The 22,154-nt window shown below is 33.1% G+C and overlaps 1 protein-coding gene across 1 annotated transcript in view; it reads left to right on the forward strand.

The window, feature by feature from the left end:
* Nucleotides 1-8,984: 8,984 nt before the first annotated feature.
* LOC134697542 (ankyrin repeat and KH domain-containing protein 1-like) overlaps nucleotides 8,985-22,154 on the forward strand; it is a 95,685-nt gene continuing 82,515 nt past the window's right edge. Inside the window, exon 1 of the mRNA XM_063559822.1 lies at nucleotides 8,985-9,283. Within this exon, the coding sequence (XP_063415892.1) occupies nucleotides 9,118-9,283 (166 nt within the window). The 5' untranslated portion in view covers nucleotides 8,985-9,117. The remainder of the gene's footprint in view (nucleotides 9,284-22,154) is intronic.

Here is a 22,154-nt window from a genome sequence, read left to right on the forward strand (position 1 = left end):
GGAGCGAAATCCAGATATATATGTGTGAAAACCAAATTACTGCGGATTTAAGCGTATGCGAATATTTATACACCAAATTAAGAAATGAATGTACTGTAGTACGCCTCTAGATTAAAACTGACGTGGAAAGGTAACATATGGACACCGAAAGCTCTTTTTTTGAGAGCCCAGGTGGTCGTGTGGTCTAGCGGGACGGCTGCAGTGCAGGCGATTTGGTGTCACGATATCACAGTAGCATGGGTTCGAATCCCGGCGAGGGAAGAACCAAAAATTTGCGAAAGCAAATTTACAGATCTAACATTGTTGGGTTGATGTTTAGACGAGTTGTATATACATTATGTACACAGCCATGTATCACCATCATTGATGGCGATCCAATAAAAAAACATCTGTTGTAGGGTTGTCACCGACTCAGACGTACTAATGAATATAATTATTTTCTGTGACTGTATCTTACATTAATTTGTAGGATCCTTTACTATTGATAATTTAGCTGATCTGTAACAATAACATCTTCATGCCTTATATATCATGTACTGTAGTACGCCGCTAAATAAAAACTGACGTGGAAAGGTAACATATGGCCACCGAAAGCTCTTTTTTTGAGAGCCCAGGTGGTCGTGTGGTCTAGCGGGACGGCTGCAGTGCATTCGATTTGGTGTCACGATATCACAGTAGCATGGGTTTGAATCCCGGCGAGGGAAGAACCAAAAATTTGCGAAAGCAAATTTACAGATCTAACATTATTTGGTTGATGTTTAGACGAGTTGTATATACATTATGTACACAGCCATGTATCACCATCATTGATTGCGATCCGATAAAATAATCTGTTGTAGGGTTTTCACTGACTCAGACGTACTTATGAATATAATTATTTTCTGTGACTGTATCTTACATTAATTTGTAGGATCCTTTACTATAGATAATTTAGCTGATCTGTAACAATAACATCTTCATGCCTTATATATCATGTACTGTGTAGTACGCTGCTATATTAAAACTGACGTGGAAAGGTAACATATGGCCACCGATAGCTCTTTTTTTTAGAGCCCAGGTGGTCGTGTGGTCTAGCGGGACGGCTGCAGTGCATGCGATTTGGTGTCATGATATCACAGTAGCATGGGTTCGAATCCCGGCGAGGGAAGAACCAAAAATTTGCGAAAGCAAATTTACAGATCTAACATTGTTGGGTTGATGTTTAGACGAGTTGTATATACATTATGTACACAGCCATGTATCACCATCATTGATGGCGATCCGATAAAAAAACATCTGTTGTAGGGTTGTCACCGACTCAGACGTACTAATGAATATAATTATTTTCTGTGACTGTATCTTACATTAATTTGTAGGATCCTTTACTATTGATAATTTAGCTGATCTGTAACAATAACATCTTCATGCCTTATATATCATGTACTGTAGTACGCCGCTAAATAAAAACTGACGTGGAAAGGTAACATATGGCCACCGAAAGCTCTTTTTTTGAGAGCCCAGGTGGTCGTGTGGTCTAGCGGGACGGCTGCAGTGCATTCGATTTGGTGTCACGATATCACAGTAGCATGGGTTTGAATCCCGGCGAGGGAAGAACCAAAAATTTGCGAAAGCAAATTTACAGATCTAACATTATTTGGTTGATGTTTAGACGAGTTGTATATACATTATGTACACAGCCATGTATCACCATCATTGATTGCGATCCGATAAAATAATCTGTTGTAGGGTTTTCACTGACTCAGACGTACTTATGAATATAATTATTTTCTGTGACTGTATCTTACATTAATTTGTAGGATCCTTTACTATAGATAATTTAGCTGATCTGTAACAATAACATCTTCATGCCTTATATATCATGTACTGTGTAGTACGCTGCTATATTAAAACTGACGTGGAAAGGTAACATATGGCCACCGATAGCTCTTTTTTTTAGAGCCCAGGTGGTCGTGTGGTCTAGCGGGACGGCTGCAGTGCATGCGATTTGGTGTCATGATATCACAGTAGCATGGGTTCGAATCCCGGCGAGGGAAGAACCAAAAATTTGCGAAAGCAAATTTACAGATCTAACATTGTTGGGTTGATGTTTAGACGAGTTGTATATACATTATGTACACAGCCATGTATCACCATCATTGATGGCGATCCGATAAAAAACATCTGTTGTAGGGTTGTCACCGACTCAGACGTACTAATGAATATAATTATTTTCTGTGACTGTATCTTACATTAATTTGTAGGATCCTTTACTATAGATAATTTAGCTGATCTGTAACAATAACATCTTCATGCCTTATATACCATGTACTGTAGTACGCCGCTAGATTAAAACTGACGTGGAAAAGTAACATATGGCCACCGAAAGCTCTTTTTTTGAGAGCCTAGGTGGTCGTGTGGTCTAGCGGGACGGCTGCAGTGCATGCGATTTGGTGTCACGATATCACAGTAGCATGGGTTTGAATCCCGGCGAGGGAAGTACCAAAAATTTGCGAAAGCAAATTTACAGATCTAACATTGTTGGGTTGATGTTTAGACGAGTTGTTTATACATTATGTACACAGCCATGTATCACCATCATTGATGGCGTTCGGTAAAATACATCTGTTGTAGGGTTTTCACAGACTCAGACGTACTTATGAATATAATAATTTTCTGTGACTGTATATATCTTACATTAATTTGTAGGATCCAAATTTACAAATTTACAGATCTAACATTGTTGGGTTGATGTTAAGACGAGTTGTATATATATATATATATATATATATATATATGAGTTAATCTAAAAATGAGGATACTTTCTCTAAAAATGAGGGTACTTTTTATATGGCCTTCCAAATACCGTTTCGATCCCTAACATCACTGAAGAGACATTTATTGTCGAAATCCGGATATGGTGTACTAAAGAAATATTGACACCGAATGTTTGTGGCAAAACATCCTGTCCACAAGTTAACAAGTTTTTTTTCTGTGACGTATTGAATTTATATTAGGATCCATTTTGTTACATCTTGTGATCAATTTTATTTGGCAATCGTCAATGGCAGTCAGCAGGGTTAAAGAACATCAGTTGTTCGACCTGTTAGTCAAATGCGTTTTGTTTAAATATACTTTTCACTCTTTTGGTCTTTTGGAAAATGTTGTTTGTGCTGTTTTTAGACCCTTCTACAACGAAATTTGTTTGACATGCACACGTATAAAAACTGCGGTTTTTATCCAACGCAGTCATTGGTTTGAACGTAGTTTTCAATTTAGACTCGTTTATATTTTTTGTTTGGGCATGTATCATATTTTCCCTCCGGTTTATATGATCCGTTCATACTATATATTGACTCTTAAAATTCAAGAGTTAATCTAAAAATGAGGGTACTTTCTCTAAAAATGAGTGTACTTTTTATATGGCCTTCCAAATACCGTTTCGATCCCTAACATCACTGAAGAGACATGTATTGTCGAAATCCGGATATGGTGTACTAAAGAAATATTGACACCGAATGTTTGTGGCACAACATCCTGTCCACAAGTTAACAATTTTTTTTTTCTGTGACGTATTAAATTTATATTAGGATCCATTTTGTTACATCTTGTGATCAACTTTATTTGGCAATCGTCAATGGCAGTCAGCAGGGTTAAAGAACATCAGTTGTTCGACCTGTTAGTCAAATGCGTTTTGTTTAAATATACTTTTTCACTCTTTTGGTCTTTTGGAAAATGTTGTTTGTGCTGTTTTTAGACCCTTCTACAACGAAATTTGTTTGACATGCACACGTATAAAAACTGCGGTTTTTATCCAACGCAGTCATAGGTTTGAACGTAGTTTTCAATTTAGACTTGTATATATATATATATATATACATAAGTACGTCTGAGTCAGTGACAACCTTACAACAGATGTATCCATCGGATCGCCATCAATGATGGTGATACATGGCTGTGTACATAATGTATATACAACCCGTCTAAACATCAACCCAACAATGTTAGATCTGTGAATTTGCTTTCGCAAATTTTTGGTTCTTCCCTCGCCGGGATTCGAACCCATGCTACTGTGATATCGTGACACCAAATCGCCTGCACTGCAGCCGTCCCGCTAGACCACACGAGAGCCCAGGTGGTCGTGTGGTCTAGCGGGACGGCTGCAGTGCAGGCGATTTGGTGTCACGATATCACAGTAGCATGGGTTCGAATCCCGGCGAGGGAAGAACCAAAAATTTGCGAAAACAAATTCACAGATCTAACATTGTTGGGTTGATGTTTAGACGGGTTGTATATATATATATATATACGAGTCTAAATTGAAAACTACGTTCAAACCTATGACTGCGTTGGATAAAAACCGCAATTTTTATACGTGTGCATGTCAAACAAATTTCGTTGTAGAAGGGTCTAAAAACAGCACAAACAACATTTTCCAAAAGACCAAAAGAGTGAAAAAGTATATTTAAAGAAAACGCATTTGACTAACAGGTCGAACAACTGATGTTCTTTAACCCTGCTGACTGCCATTGGCGATTGCCAAATAAAATTGATCACAGGTTGTAACAAAATGGATCTCATTATAAATTTAATACGTCACAGAAAAAAAAAATTGTTAACTTGTGGACAGGATGTTGTGCCACAAACATTCGGTGTCAATATTTCTTTAGTACACCAGATCTAGATTTCGACAATATATGTCTCTTCAGTGATGTAAGGGATCGAAACGGTATTTGGAAGGCCATATAATTTACTCACAATTTAAGATTGACTCTTGAATTTTAAGAGACAATATAGGATGAACGGATCATAGAAACCGGAAGGAAAATATGATACACGCCCAAACAAAAAATATAAACGAGTCTAAATTGAAAACTACGTTCAAACCTATGATTGCGTTGGATAAAAACCGCAATTTTTATACGTGTGCATGTCAAACAAATTTCGTTGTAGAAGGATCTAAAAACAGCACAAACAACATTTTCCAAAAGACCAAAAACGTGAAAAAGTATATTTAAACACAACGCATTTGACTAACAGGTCGAACAACTGATGTTCTTTAACCCTGCTGACTGCCATTGACGATTGCCAATAAAATTGATCACAAGGTGTAACAAAATGGATCTGAATATAAATTTAATACGTCACAGAAAGAAAAAAAAATGTTAACTAGTGGCTACGATGTTTTGCCACAAACATTCGGTCTCAATATTTCTTTAGTACACCAGATCTAGATTTCGACAATATATGTCTCTTCAGTGATTTTAGGGATCGAAACGGTATTTGGAAGGCCATATAATTTACTCACAATTTAAGATTGACTCTTGAATTTTAAGAGACAATATAGGATGAACGGATCATATAAACCGGAGGGAAAATATGATACATGCCCAAACAAAAAATATAAACGAGTCTAAATTGAAAACTACGTTCAAACCTATGATTGCGTTGGATAAAAACCGCAATTTTTATACGTGTGCATGTCAAACAAATTTCGTTGTAGAAGGATCTAAAAACAGCACAAACAACATTTTCCAAAAGACCAAAAACGTGAAAAAGTATATTTAAACACAACGCATTTGACTTACAGGTCGAACAACTGATGTTCTTTAACCCTGATAACTGCCATTGACGATTGCCAAATAAAATTGATCACAAGGTGTAACAAAATGGATCTGAATATAAATTTAATACGTCACAGAAAGAAAAAAAAATGTTAACTAGTGGCTACGATGTTTTGCCACAAACATTCGGTGTCAATATTTCTTTAGTACACCAGATCTAGATTTCGACAATATATGTCTCGTCAGTGATGTTAGGGATCGAAACGGTATTTGGAAGGCCATATAATTTACTCACAATTTAAGATTGACTCTTGAATTTTAAGAGACAATATAGGATGAACGAATCATATAAACCGGAGGGAAAATATGATACATGCCCAAACAAAAAATATAAACGAGTCTAAATTGAAAACTATGTTCAAACCTATGATTGCGTTGGATAAAAACCGCAATTTTAATACGTGTGCATGTCAAACAAATTTCGTTGTAGAAGGATCTAAAAACAGCACAAACAACATTTTCCAAAAGACCAAAAACGTGAAAAAGTATATTTAAACACAACGCATTTGACTAACAGGTCGAACAACTGATGTTCTTTAACCCTGCTGACTGCCATTGACGATTGCCAAATAAAATTGATCACAAGGTGTAACAAAATATATATTGAGTTGATGTTTAGACGAGTTGTATATATACACGTCTAAACATATATATATACAACTCGTCTAAACATCAACCCAACAATGTTAGATCTGTAAATTTGCTTTCGCAAATTTTTGGTTCTTCCCTCTCCGGGATTCGAACCCATGCTACTGTGATATCGTGACACCAAATCGCCTGCACTGCAGCCGTCCCGCTAGACCACACGACCACCTGGGCTCTCAAAAAAGAGGTTTCGCTGGCCATGTGTTACCTTTCCACGTCAGTTTTAATCTAGCGGCGTACTACAGTACATGATATATAAGACATGAAGATGTTATTGTTACAGATCAGCCAAATTTTCTATAGTAAAGGATCCTACAAATTAGTGTAAGATACAGTCACAGAAAATAATTATATTCATAAGTACGTCTGAGTCAGTGACAACCCTACAACAGATGTATCCATCGGATCGCCATCAATGATGGTGATACATGGCTGTGTACATATAAATGTATATACAACTCGTCTAAACATCAACCCAACAATGTTAGATCTGTAAATTTGCTTTCGCAATTTTTTGGTTCTTCCCTCGCCGGGATTCGAACCCATGCTACTGTGATCTCGTGACACCGAATCGCCTGCACTGCAGCCGTCCCGCTAGAAAACACGACCACCTGGGCTCTCAAAAAAAGAGCTTTCGCTGGCCATGTGTTACCTTATAATATATATATATATATTTCTAATGACTTATAAAGGATATTTGCATGTTTCAAGGTTCTTGAATATATGATGAGTAATTGCCTATATATACTTAAATATTCTTTGCATTTAGTAAGTAACACTGTAAACATTTATTTTCTCATGTGTGCTCATAAGTAGCATGCATGTTCCACTATATTGCATTATTTTAAATACAGTTGTTATAATTGGATTATACCTTGAACATGTAATATGGAGAGAGCTTTTATAGGCTGTGCCTGTTGCTCAATCCTTTTCATATCTTAATGAATAAAATATGTTTAAAATCAAATCAAATTGTCACAAGCAAGCAAAGTATTCCGAATTTTAATTTCTAGAAGATGCCAGCGAAATCGCGAAAAAATTGTGCATGCGTTGAAACAAAGTGTGTGGACAGAGTAATAAGGTGGACACAGTAAGGATTTAAAGAGACGAAAACCAGGAACATAATCCAAAAGACTGGCATCACCCCCATTCATCTCTGTTGGAAAATATAAATATCAAATACCCTAAAGAGTGTGACAAAGTGTGATTTTCAGTTTTGTTTTTTTCCTTTTAACTAAATAACCGTATAAACTACGTAAAATCCTTTGAAATTACCGAAAAAGATCGAAATGAGGTCACAATGAAAAAAATACCATCTAATCGGATGAAAAATAAAATCCGAAATACTCCAACAGAAATCAGCCCCGCTGTATCTCAGAAACCGTTGACGCCACTCCAAATCTGTTGACATACTCAAGTTGCATTTTATTAGCAATTAAAAAAAATCTTCATTTAAATAAGTTGAAAACAAACAATATGTATATACAAATATATGGACTTTACCAAACCTGACCATTTTGCATTTCGCAGGCAGAACGTGGATTAAGCATGCAGTCTCCGAATTTGGATATTTTGGCTTTTTCTGTGGAAAAAAGATTGTTTCAAAGAAAAATTAAGGAAGTACAAAACACTACATGAATACGTCATATCACAAATATTTCCGACTTTGTATGGGTTTGGTGGAGTAACACTGTCTACATTATACATCTTACCATTTATATTATTCAATAACATTTTATAAAACAAACCATCTCGCCGTATTATGCATGAGTGGATAATTTTATAGCAATTGTTTCGAAATATTTTCAAGACTGACTGTGAGTTTAATGATGTATTTTGCAATGAATAGAAATAAGAAGATGTGGTATGAGAGCCAATGAAAACTCTCCATCCAAGTCATAATTTGTAAGAGTAAACACTCATAGGTCAAAGTACGACCTGCAACACGTATCCTTTGCGTTACCCAAATAGCAACCTATAAAGAGCCTCAAAATGTGTTTTATCATTATTTTCGCCACAACCGCAAATTTCTCCAATTAGCTCCTGATTTAATTGATCTTAATCTCCCTCCGTAATGTTTGAAACGTTGATTTTGTTAAATTGCATTGTCTCATTTTTCCTATTAATTGCACTCTCGCTAGCGATAGACACATATTTGAGCTGGGTTTATAGTTTACAGAAGCAGATCGGAATCAGTTATGACGAGACAGTAATCATTCTAATCGTAATCATTGTTTATTGACCGTAAGGACGATGAAAGCACGTGCATCATATAATTACGTTTCGACATTATATAATGTAGTTAACCAAACCCCAAATTATAAGAATACAAGCACATGATATAATGACACAACCACAGCATATAAAGATAGTTGCACATTATATAATTGTAACTGCACATCATATAAGAGTATTTGCACATAACATAAGTACATATGCACATCATATAAGAATGTTTGCACATCACATAAGAATATTTGCACATCATATAAGAATGTTTGCACATCTTATATGGATATTTGTACATCATATAAAGGTGTTTGCACATCATATAATGACAACTGCACATCATATAAAGGTAAATGCACATCATATAATGACAATTGCACATCATATAATGGAAATAGTTATAACAAGACAGTGTTGGCGTTCCATTTATATACGTTAGTACTGTTTTGTTATAAGTAAGCTCTATAACCGACGCATCAAATTTACTAACTTATTATTCTTTAAAGGTATGAAATATACTATTGCTGGGGCATTCAAAGGACAAGAATGTTCACCGGGACGATTTCAGCCTATATGGTTCTGGTCTAATAAAGACACTGATTGTATACTTTTAAAGAATAACTGTAATGAACTTGGCCAAATCATGCACGACAACAAATCCACAGAAAATGACTCTCTTTGTCGATGTGATTACTCCAAAGGATTTTCCTTTGTATCTGAGCCACGAAATAGATGTTTCTGTAATACATCAGAGGAAGATTGCTCTTGTTATAAAAGATCATGTCCAAAGAACAGTAAATTATCTGTAGGTAAGATATCATCTTTGTATTATCTTCTCAGATTTATATAATGTTTGTCTTTTGCGTGATAATTATAAACATGATAAATACGTTTTTTGAACCGACCATGACAAAACTTTATGGATTTGATATAGTCACCTAATAATATACTTGATCAAGTAACATATCATATAGAGTACGCTTTTATTGGTCAACATTTTTCTGAAGATAATTAATTTAAAAGAAGCAGAGAATCTGACAATGTCAATGAGGACGAAACTTTTATCCAAGTGAACACAATCTTCCTAACCAAAGGTTTTTAAACGTTGTGTGCCGTTTATGATATTTTGTCAAACGATACAAAAGTAGAAACAAATGAATCGGTTTTTTCAGTGTTGATTGGCCCCGTTTAAACTGTCAAAATTATTTGCAAAAATAGCTTCTATAGAAAATGTTTTATATACAACAGACTTCTGTGCATATTTAATTTTATGGTCAGTTCTTCGTCTTCATCAGATTGATGTCAAATAGCACAACTGTTGAGAGTCGCGTATATATCTAATACACATACATTTGATTAACAGTTTATAAAAATACTTTGAGTCGTGGCAATAACTATAAAACTTCTTTTTTTCTTTTGTCATAATCAATCTTTTTAAGTGGAATACATAATTATAAAATTAAAGATAAATGACTTAATGTTAAAGTTAGAAGAAAATGCAGCGCTTGTACTAACAAATGGCGACCGACAAACTGTAGACGCATTTTTATCGAGTATATAGGAGTGCATTTCTTTCTAAAACCATCGCCGTTTGCATCAAACGGCTAAGCGCGCACATTTAATAATGTGTGCCTAACATACATTTGCTAAATTTACATAAACTTTGACAAACTATGCACACGCAAAAAAACACTCCGTATAACCCCGATACAAATTAATCCGGACGTTGACGCGTTCGAAGCGATAATCAGGACAACATTTGGGATGACAATAATTTTGAATGCCAATCTAGAACTTATTTGAGTATATATAAATATGTCAATGAGCATGTTAGTTTATTTATTCAATTATACAGTTGGTGTAAGTTTTAGCTATTGTATAAAACGTTTGATAAAACTGCTAGATGCAAAACGCTCAGACATGGTGCAATTCCATACGGTTTATGATATAAACAATGATGAATATCTTTTCGTGCATACACCTTTGCGTATTAATACCTTAAGCAATACTAAATAACTATGCATTAAATTACTACGTGCCTTCAAATGTGTCCTAGAACTTAGATTAAACGCAATATCAAACAAATAAATTTTCTCTTGCTGTATTGTTCGTTCAACCAAATGTGTCGCGTTCGTTGTGCGTTTTGAAATAATCACTGTACAGTTCGTTGACAAAAACCGTGACAAATCACTTTCTTGTCAAGGTTTTCGAGATGGTGTCGGCGACCCTTTTTCTGTATTTTATTGTAAATGTTTATCTGTTAACTTAGTCAAAGTAGTTAATCTTAAAATATCTGTCATACAAAGCCAAAATTAAAATATTTAACTAGCGTACATCTGCTTGGAATGTTTCTATTGAAAATTGAGACTTTCAATGTTTTTCCAGATGAAATGAACAGTTTAACTTAATAAATATATTCCAGAGGAAATAAAGTTTCAAAAGTATAGTACAGTCATTTTAATGACTTCCCTTTCACAATTCGATGCTCTTCCAAATGCCGATGTTGGTACTAATTCGCCTAGACGAAAGCAGACATACATGTAGGAGCTCGTTAAACTTAATTTGCCGAATGCCATAGATGGCATTCCAACTGCTTCATTATTTTAATTATTCGTTTTACATATGAAGCTTTGTAGATGTAGTGTGATTGCCAGTGAGACAACTTTCCTACAAAGTTTAAATGAAGTGGGTGTATAACTATTATAGTCCAATGTACAACATTTAACAATGAGGAAAACCTATACCATACAGTCGCCTAAAAATGGCCCCGATATGAAAATACAAACATGAAAAAAACGATAAAACTAACGGTTATTAATTAATAACAAATGAATTATGTAAAGAAGACAGATCTATATAACCAATGTGTAACATAGTCAGTGGATTAAATAATTTTATTACGAAATAACAAAGTCAAGAAAGATTCTAAAGTTCAAATGTTCACAAACTGTTTTTTTAAAGTTGAATTGTTCTAATGTTCAATATTTCACACGGACACTTGATCGTATAGTGGTATAACTGTTCAGTCCTAATTAAGTACGTTCGGATATTAAGCGCATGAGTTCCAGTCTACCCACGAGGGGGAAGACCTTGACGGAATCTCCGGTACCAATAGCTTGTACCAATCCGTCCACTTTCAAGTCCAAAGCTGGATCTTATATAGTCCAGTAGTCCATTAACAACGGCCCATAGCTGTAGGCCGGTTACGTAGTCGTCTGGTTTTCGAGTAATATTAATCTGTGGTTAATTGTCAAACTATGCAATTAACTCCTGACGGGTACATAGTATTTCACAGTAGACATGGTCATTTATTGGCTGCAGGGTATACATGGTATGTCTATAATATTTGAACAAATCGTTTTTTTTAAAATGTCCAAAGCGTACATGATTGTCATTGAATTGTTTAATTGCTTTTTAATAAATATCCTAATTAATACTCCTTGATAATTAATGAATGTTACCAATTGTGTTACATAATACCTCCAATTCTTAGAGAACGAAAGTTCAATAAAATACGGAATTTTTCTTCCTGTAGGTTATTCTAATAGTTTATTGTAAGGTTTTCGGTACCCATCACCACATATCTAATTTATAAAGTTCTATAAGTCCAATATCATGATATAATAAGTTCATCACATTCTTCTAGTCCAATATCTGGATATATTTACACATAGTTCATTCGAATCATAAGTTCAATATTTCGGTATACACAGTTCATGTTTTATTTCCATCACCATTAATAGTATAATGTTCATCAAATGCTGGAAAGGGTGCAAATCTTTGTACAAGTGTCGTCATCATCATCTCCATAACGTAGTAGTTGACGCATCTAGCTTGTTGGTTTGTCCTTCTTAAAAGAGGCTGTTAACATCGGAATTCGGTTAAGTTTTATCCTTGACCAATGGCACGGAGGAAGACATCTCTTTGTTATCAGTAACATATATTCCAACCAATTGCGAAGACACCATTTGTTTTTACCAAATTGTTCGTTGCATTAGAACCAGAACTCACACAACATTCTTTTTGGCTAACCAAGATATATTCTTAATTAATTAACAGTACAAACATATGGCTATTCCAATGACGATCACACCTAAACCCCACTGATAAATTTATCTCAATTTGGACAAACTAAAACTTGTTTACTTCCCCTTATTTTTTTATTATTTTTTATTTTTTTCTCTATCAGATTATTGATAGTTTGTTCATTCGCCTTTGTCCGAGCCTAGCAATATTTTGTAAAACAATTTCTATATATATATAAATCAATACCTTCTTTTTTTATATCGAATTATCCGTTAAAACAAAAAAATAAATAAAAGAGGGAATCTGTCGTATACAACTTCTACAAGTTTAAAAATCCTACATAATAAAATAAAAAATATGTGTATTTATACAAGACGTAAACAAATCTTTAATTTACAATAAAAAAGTTCAATTCGATCATGTTATATAACCCCTGCACCTACATGATACTTCCTCATTAATTAATCATAACGCTAAACATAAAATACAGACCACATATTAATTCTCAATACTCTTAAAAAAAAAATAAGATTCCATTGATAAATTTTTAACTATATTTTTCACAATTAGTTACTGACTACATTTCATATTTGACAACAAAAACACCTTATTGCGAAAAAAATGTCTTTCTCTGAAATGTATTAAATTTTTCTAAAATTAGTATATAATTTCCTTATCATACTATTTCCTTTCTTTTTTATATATCTATTTTTCATTTGTTTTAAAATTTCAAACCTACTGTCTATCCCTTTTATACATTTACATACGACTTAGTGTTAGGGGATATATTGAGATCTAAGTTTAAAAAATATTATATACATTTCAATCTTAAAAACTAAAACAATTATAAAAATCTATAACTTACTTATGAACAAAACACATCGCAACTCCTTGATTATTAAATTCCTTATTCTTATTTTAATTTCTGATAATAATCCTCATAATTGTTCACTTTCCAATTTCAATTTTATTTGAATGCTAGTTTTCCTTTAATTATCTATTTCACTTAAATTTTGTCATTAAGTTCTGAAGTTCATATGTCTCTTCTTTTTTCTTTACAAATATCAGTCTACTAAAACAGTACTAGTAAATCCCTATGGGCAAACATATCCATGTTTTTCTTTAATGTGCTACTTTATGAAGATACTTCTCTTAATCTATTAAAAATATGTAAATATGCCGTAATCTAACACCATAAACAACTTGCACCATTTAATAACTTAACATCACTTATGTTAATCATCCGAAGAAGGGGTTGGAACCTACAATTATAGACCATTTGTTTTCTCTAAATAAATGTGCGTAAACACTATCCAACTGCGAAACCATCACTCAATGGCTCTAACACGCAAACAATGTATCCTCAAAGTACCCTTAACTTCATTTACCAAAGGTCCTAAATCAACCTTAATTTACACCGGTGCTTTGCTTATTTTACGTAAAATACATATTTTCTAGAATAATTGCATGTATCTTCAAAAAAAAAAAACCATAAAATATATGATCAAAACAAAAACCCAAAATACCCAAAAAATGATATTTTATCAGCCATATTTACTCTTTTTTTTAACATATTTACTCTGAACGAAAAACTAGCTTCTTACTTTCAAAAAAAAATATATTTTACTCTTTTTAAAAATCATTTATCCTATGATATCTATTGAATTCAATAACAGCAAATAAAAAATACACCAAAAATAACATTTCATTCTTATCATGAAAAAAAATGTGTACTCATAATTTTTGAATTTACCTATATATAAAATACCTAAAAATACCTTATAACAAAAATCGTGCAAACCACATCTCGTGAACAACCATCAGATTTTAAGCCTTTTAAAAGTACGGCCTCAATCCCTTTAAAATTAAAAACTTTACTTAATATGTGTGCCATCCCTTGAAAAGCCATTTCTACCTTTTGTACTGACATAGAAATATCTTGATTTTCCATTAAGAAAAATGAAAGTAACTGAGTTCTTACCTTTTATATTCCTTCGCGTTATTTTAAACAATCCAAGTCGATCGTGGTCCAACGGCACCAAATTGACTAATGTAACATAGTCAGTGGATTAAATAATTTTATTACGAAATAACAAAGTCAAGAAAGATTCTAAAGTTCAAATGTTCACAAACTGTTTTTTTAAAGTTGAATTGTTCTAATGTTCAATATTTCACACGGACACTTGATCGTATAGTGGTATAACTGTTCAGTCCTAATTAAGTACGTTCGGATATTAAGCGCATGAGTTCCAGTCTACCCACGAGGGGGAAGACCTTGACGGAATCTCCGGTACCAATAGCTTGTACCAATCTGTCCACTTTCAAGTCCAAAGCTGGATCTTATATAGTCCAGTAGTCCATTAACAACGGCCCATAGCTGTAGGCCGTTTACCTAGTCGTCTGGTTTTCGAGTAATATTAATCTGTGGTTAATTGTCAAACAAGCAATTAACCCCTGACGGGTACATGTTATTTCACAGTAGACATGGTCATTTATTGGATGCAGGGTATACATGGTATGTCTATAATATTTGAATAAATCGTTTTTTAAAAGTGTCCAAAGCGTACATGATTGTCATTGAATTGTTTAATTCCTTTTTAATAAATATCCTAATTAATACTCCTTGATAATTAATGAATGTTACCAATTGTGTAACAAATGTACTACAGGATCCTGACGTTGGACCGACAAAACAAAGTGCGGCAGGATTAAACATGTGAACCCCAACCCTCTCCTTAACCTAGAACACTGGTGTAACAGCACAACATGATAAAAAAGTTCAGTTGCAATTAGCTAAACTCAAAATGTCGGTACAAGGCACATAAGTGTGCATAAATTGTAATAATATTAATTGTTGTTTTGATTTAACAGGTTCAGCAAAACTTTCTATATTGGGGTCAATTTTTTTTTATTTATGAAAGAATTTGGTGAAAAGTGACTGGGACATATACTATTAGATATGATCACTTTGGTCTTTTTCCGATCGGCAGTAAAAACTGACTGAAGTTGGCCACTCGTTAAGTTGTGTAGGATGTAAAAGTACACAGTCACGTCCAGTCCGAATGGGAATATAAAATCCAAGGTCTTTGTGTAAAGGGAGTACCACGCTAACTACAATGTACGAACCCCTGCAAAAACTTCAAGAAAAGGTCCATAAATAGCCTGTTGAAAGGCACCATTTGTGTCCTTATAAAATATACATCATTCCTGACGTAATTCCGGAGGGTCTCCTCACAGGACTTACATGTAGTATGTGTTGCTACTTTGTGCTTATCCTGAACATGCATGACATCTTTGCAAGTGAACGTTAAGCAACCAACAATCAGCCATTACGTACGCGTGTCATAAACAAATAAAAGTGTCTATATATTGTTAAGTACCAACATGAAAGAAGAAACACAGCAAATGTCTCAGGTTAGGTTGATGATTGATGCTTTGCTCAACCCATAATTTAACCCTGACGCCAAGGATAACTGGGGAATATAAATATGCTCCCTGTGGTCTTCTGTGAAATAAATCAAAATTTGAATGAAATGCATATGGGTGGGTATAGACTTAAAAGGTGCTTATAATAACCAGAATGACCTGACCAATCATTTAGATTTTTGAACCACAGTAGAAAGACTGTAATGTTCGAGGAACTAAAGCATAATCTTTATACTGTAAATTCAGAAATTATTGCGATTTTGTCATTTTAGACTTAAATGCAATTTTAATGTTTACGATTTTGAGGAAAATCCTGTTAAATTCATAAAAAAAATATTTCAAAATGCGAGTTTAAATTATTGCGTGTGCAACTTAGTCGCATTTTTCTCAATAACAGAAACCTCGCATTGATTTCTGAATTTACAGTACCCTTAAAAATTAAACAAACACAAAAACATAATTGAAGAAAGCAAACCAGTTAATATTGAGTATTGTCTCTTTATCTTTATATCTTCACATAAAGTAACTGTATTACTATTGATGGCTATCAGTTACATGTTCCTTGCATACACCTAATCTTGAGCCTTAATGTAACTCTATGGTAATCTATGACCCCCTTGGACCCGCCTCTGAGATTCAGGCCAAAAGGCTAAACCTATTATCCATTGATTGTTTTTGGTTGCTTTTTATATCAAATAGAAGATGTGGTTTTGGAACAGCTCTTCACAATAGACCAAACGAAACAAAAAATAAACAACTATAGGTCACCGTACGGCCTTTAACAATGAACAAATCCCACATCGCTATAAAACACACCGAAATAATAAATGTAGTCATTTCATACGAGAAAACTAACGGCCCAATTTATGCACAAAATAGTGAACAAAAAAATATATATAACTACTGACGCTCCGGTCTTTGGAAAGGCACATACAGAATATGGCGGAATTAAACATAATAGATCGAATCCAACCCACCACCTAACCGCACATCGACTGTTGTATGGTAAACACTTTCAAATATGCTATGAAATTAGAAGTCGGACGTGTGTATCTGTATGCTTAGTCATAGTTGCATCTGTCGAGTTATTGTATTTTCCTACCAATTCACACTTTCGTATACATGAGGATTTTTTTAAATGTAAAAGTTTCCTCCAAGAGTTTTTTGACAATACAACTGACATTATGGGTTGCTGTCTGCATGTTATGGTGGTAAATTATTATTTTCAAACATGTATATTGGTTATAATCATATCAAATCATAATTTAATACATGCAAAGTTCATTGCCAAACGCATTATTTTGTCAACGAAGCGTACAGTATAAAAAGGCGTAATGACAACGAAGCGTACACAACATGAAAATAAAGACATTTTAAAACGTGTATTTTTTTGTTTCTGGATACAACATAAAAAACGATCTTTATAAGTTTGTTAATTAATACTATGAATTTTTCAAAAATGTATGTTTTAAAAACTATGAGGTACGAGAAACATTAAGTTTTGAATGTTTAAAAATACCAAGCACGTTTTATCATTGATATCGTCGTGCGTTTTATGATGTTTGTATATAAAAATGTCACATTTTTGAAAAAACCTTTTAGTAACTAATGAGTATTATGGCAAAGAATATATTGGAGCAAAATATCTGGTGAATAGAAATTTTATTGTCTTTAAAATATGAATTCCTTACTGTCTGAACTCAGTGTTACACGGTGTGTTCGACTCGAACGCGTCAACGTCCGGTTTCATCTGTATGGGGGTTATACAGGGTGAAAAATGCGTCTACAGTTTGTCGTTTATCGTTTGGAGAACAAACACTGCATTTTTTTTTCTAACTTTAACCATGAATTTCAGTAAAATTAGAACAATCTGCAAAAAGACAAATAAGGCAGTGAAATATTCGACCTAGTGTCAATCATATCGTATACACGTAACAAAAATAATAAAATATTAAAATATAATTGTTCTGAGAACAATTGAAGGTGGTCCGAGAACACAATTAATTCGTAGTGCATTTCTTTAAGAACATAAATGAAAATAATAAAATCCCACCTGCGCTTTCTCAAAGAAACTTTTACAGTGTGTTGTACTACTTTTGGGACAAATTATATCAAATTTATAGAAAACTTCATCGCCTCTAACTCAAAATATAGACAATTTTATGTTTAGGGCGTCTTGAAATCTTTTGACAGCTTCCGAAGTGCTCATTTTCAACCTTTTTCAGCTGGACCAAATCACTACTTTCCTTTAAAATTCTGGACCCAAATTTTTTTACAGTGTAATTTCATCCCCCTACTTGCAATTTGAGGCATTGAACATGGAGAAATAAATTTGGAAGGGGTATAAAAATTAATGGCAAGTAACCCACTGTCAACACTAGGGACTATATTTGGCAACGAAAATTAAGGGACGACAATGGTGGTCTCGGACCAGGTCTTTCTACCAGTTCGATCTATTTTGATATAAAATATTAAAAATCAGTTTCAAATGTCAATTCATTTTGCTTTATAATAATTTTTATATAAACTAGAACACACCCGTGATATCACGGTCCGTGACTGAATTAAAGTATATAACTATTCGCAAGCCTTATTTAGTAATAATATTGCCATCTGATAAAGTCATGCCGATTATAAGATACACAGTTTTTCTCTGCTTTCAAATCATTCTGTTTGAAGCCGTCGAACTGGAACTTATCAATTATTGGTAATATTAAATATTTGGAAAACAAAAGGTCCTTGAATGGAGTATTTTCTAATCAACAGCATTGTCCTAAATTAGTTATAAATAAAGTTGAATTCTTTGATTCGCTGTTTTATGGCATGCCCGCTAACAAATCGAAAACTGTACCTATACGCCTTATGTTTAGTCCAGACTCCAGATTTTTAATATTCCTATTGTTATCTTAGAAAGTCTTACTGATTAAAATACTACAATAGGTAACAATTTGACAATTTAGTAGTGTCAACCCTGTGATTATGACCCGTGAATATAGCATATTAATCTTGAATACACCGTTTGGTGGTGCGCCTGTCAGATGCGGAACGTACAGATAAGGTAATATATAACAGGTGAATATACTATTGGTATCGGTATCGGACTCGACCCGGAACTTCTAAATTATTGGCAATATTAATTACGTGGAAAACAAAAGGGCTTGGAGTGGTGTAATTCTTAGTCTACACCTTTGTACTATATTAGTTATATATATAGTTGAATTCTGTGATTCGTCGTTTTTACGTGATGACGGCTGACAAATTGGACCTCGTAATTTTAGTATTATAGATATGGATTTAAAGCAAAGGTAAAAATCTAGAACGTCCTGTTAACCTATTTTACGGTCATCAAATCAAAAGACCCTAGGTCTCGTATATGTTTGGTTGATGAGTAATAACACTTTACGCATAATTCTAAATATAAGATGGTCAAAAACTCATCGCACCCTTTCAACTAAGATCTATAAGTTACGACATGTCGCAACTTACAATTTAGTTAAAATAATTTGTCGATATGTTATACAGTTTTCCCTTATTAGGGAAAGGTAAGCCAAAATAAAATAAAAAATATGACCTTGACCTCTGACCTTCACCTCATGGTTTTTATAACAATATTACTAATGGTTTACCAGCTAGAAACGCACATCACTTATATAAAATAAATAAGTGAGAATAACCCTCATATGGAGTCACTGGTTAGCTTCAGTCCAAATAAAAATACTAATTCGTAAATCATCAATTTAATATCAAACAGAAAACAATAAACTACAGGAAAAGATGATATACCAGAAATATGAAGTGTAAAAATTAGTATAAAAATGTTTTTTTCAAATTGTAATGTACAAATTATAATGTGTACATATTTGTTTACAAGTTATCAGTGTTTTATAGACCGTTTCTCACAAATGGAGCATACAAGCACACAGTCCTCTGTTTGATACAGTCTGACCATTGAAACAAAAATATTCAAAAGAACACACTCAATTACTGTTTATGAACATGCTGTGGGTTTAAGTAGAAAAACAATTTCAATTTAAACCATTCGGTTGTTCTTTTTTCCGGTATGAGGACGCAGAGAGTAGCATTACATAATAAATTAAATTTTAAGCATTTGAATTTAAGATACTAAACTGATATGTTTTAAAATATGCACCTGGTGCAAAAAGGTATGTGCCAATAATCTTATATAAATCCATTTACAAATTATAACTTTATGAATATGTTTTTATTGTTTTGTGAATATTTAAACGTTTGATTTGCCATAATCATCGGCTCAGAAGTCATTTCTTGACAATTTTATTTCTCGTGCATTTTCCAAAAATATAAATTAATGAAATATCAAAAAGAAAACTGCAGTTGTTCCAACTCCCTCAGATAAATAAGACTTATCTTTTATGTGTTTTTGATCCAATAGATCCTCGTGTTTGCAGAAATAGCCCATTCTTTCATTTCACATGTATTTTAAGCGTTCTTGACTTAAAGTAAATCCAGACACGTGGTTAAGACACAATTTATTATGTGAAATTATATTTCATTTCAACATTCTACGAATTTATAATTATTGTCACCATCTAACAAAGTTTTATTGTAGCATATTCTATTTTCCAAGATAAGTAATTTACATGTTCAATTTTGAACAATGATTTGGAAATCTGACGAAAAAACGGTAACAATTAAAATCGAATTTTCTTACACAATATAAAGTCTTTTTTCTCCCAATATTACTTAAGATGAATCAAAGCTGAATATGAAAAAAGAATGTCTTGTGTAAAACCAAAACATATAGCTTAAACCACATTGATTCTGAAAAAAATAATATGCAAGGCAATTTTTATGAATTAAAGGTGATTATAAGCCACTTCTGGTCTAATCATAGTCACTTCCCGTGTAAACAAATAGCTTACTTACGCTCATTTAAGGTAGCACAATACAAAGATGTTATCCCTCCAATGCCCCAGTTTTTAAATGTTGTAAGTTTCGTTATAATGCTTGAAAATTTATAATAGTGGTATGTATGGATAGCTGACAGGTTACTCTTTCAAATTATTGCAATGTCAGTATTATACAACAATTATGTAATCAATTATAATGATAACTGTGTCTACAAAATTTTACAACAAATTTCCACTTTCAATTGTAATTAGCTTCATCATAGATCCCCAGAGAGGGTTGATTTAATTATTATATTGTTCCTTGAGTCATTATGTACAAAAGGATTTTGTATAGAATGTATAATAATAGGTCAAATTTTACACCTAATCATACATTATCTACTTTTATCTAAACTGTAAGGATGTTTACACTAATTACAAATTTGTTAGAGAATGGAATAAGAAATCGATAATTTGAGACACGCTTTTGAAACTCCTGTTGTGTTGATTAAGCTAAATTCAGTCAAGTTAACTGACCAAGATTTTGCAATAAATTGCGTAATAATTGATAACGTTATGATTGCAATTATAACAAATATTTTGCATTCATTTAAAAGTTTATTTTTTATCTATCTTTAACTCTTTTATTATAAATTTATATGCATTTTTAAGAAAGTTACAGTATTTTTTAAGATTGGGGATTGGAAGTTAAAGTATCTTTGTATTGTGCTACTTTAAATATATATGGTTTCTACATTCATTTGTTTGAAATATGGAAGATAAAATATCGAACTCCAAGCAAAAATTGATACAGAATGTCCCTTATTAAATGACAATACCAAAAGCTGAAAAACATCAAGAGGAAGGACATTTTCCGTCTTAATCCTGACGTTTTCATTCCTAACTTGATAAAGACAACGATATGAAATATATGTCATAAATCACTACAGTGATAAGCTCTTAGGCAAATGGAACGTAAAATGACGAATTGCTTTGTAAGAGCATATATCACTTGAAAATTTATATTTCACGAATAAAATTAAAAAAAATTGAAAAGCAAATAAAAAAGATTCAAATGATTTTAATCTAATTTTTAGAAGTTACAAAGACTGTTTTGACAAATCATAGTCTTCAAGTGTAAATATTCTCATGATATATCAAATATAAACCATCTGAAACGCAAAAATGAAACCGCACAAAATGTTCTTAACTACATACCTAGATTGGAGGGTGAAAGAGGGATGTAATCAGAAATGTTGAGTTCTGATTAGGTTTGAGTTATTCTTCCAATTACATTGTTTCAACTTTTCTCTGGTTCATCTGATATTATTTGTAATGATGAGCATATAACAGCTATTTT

The sequence above is a fragment of the Mytilus trossulus genome, chromosome 14 (genome assembly GCF_036588685.1).
Source record: "Mytilus trossulus isolate FHL-02 chromosome 14, PNRI_Mtr1.1.1.hap1, whole genome shotgun sequence".
Lineage (NCBI taxonomy): Eukaryota > Metazoa > Mollusca > Bivalvia > Mytilida > Mytilidae > Mytilus > Mytilus trossulus.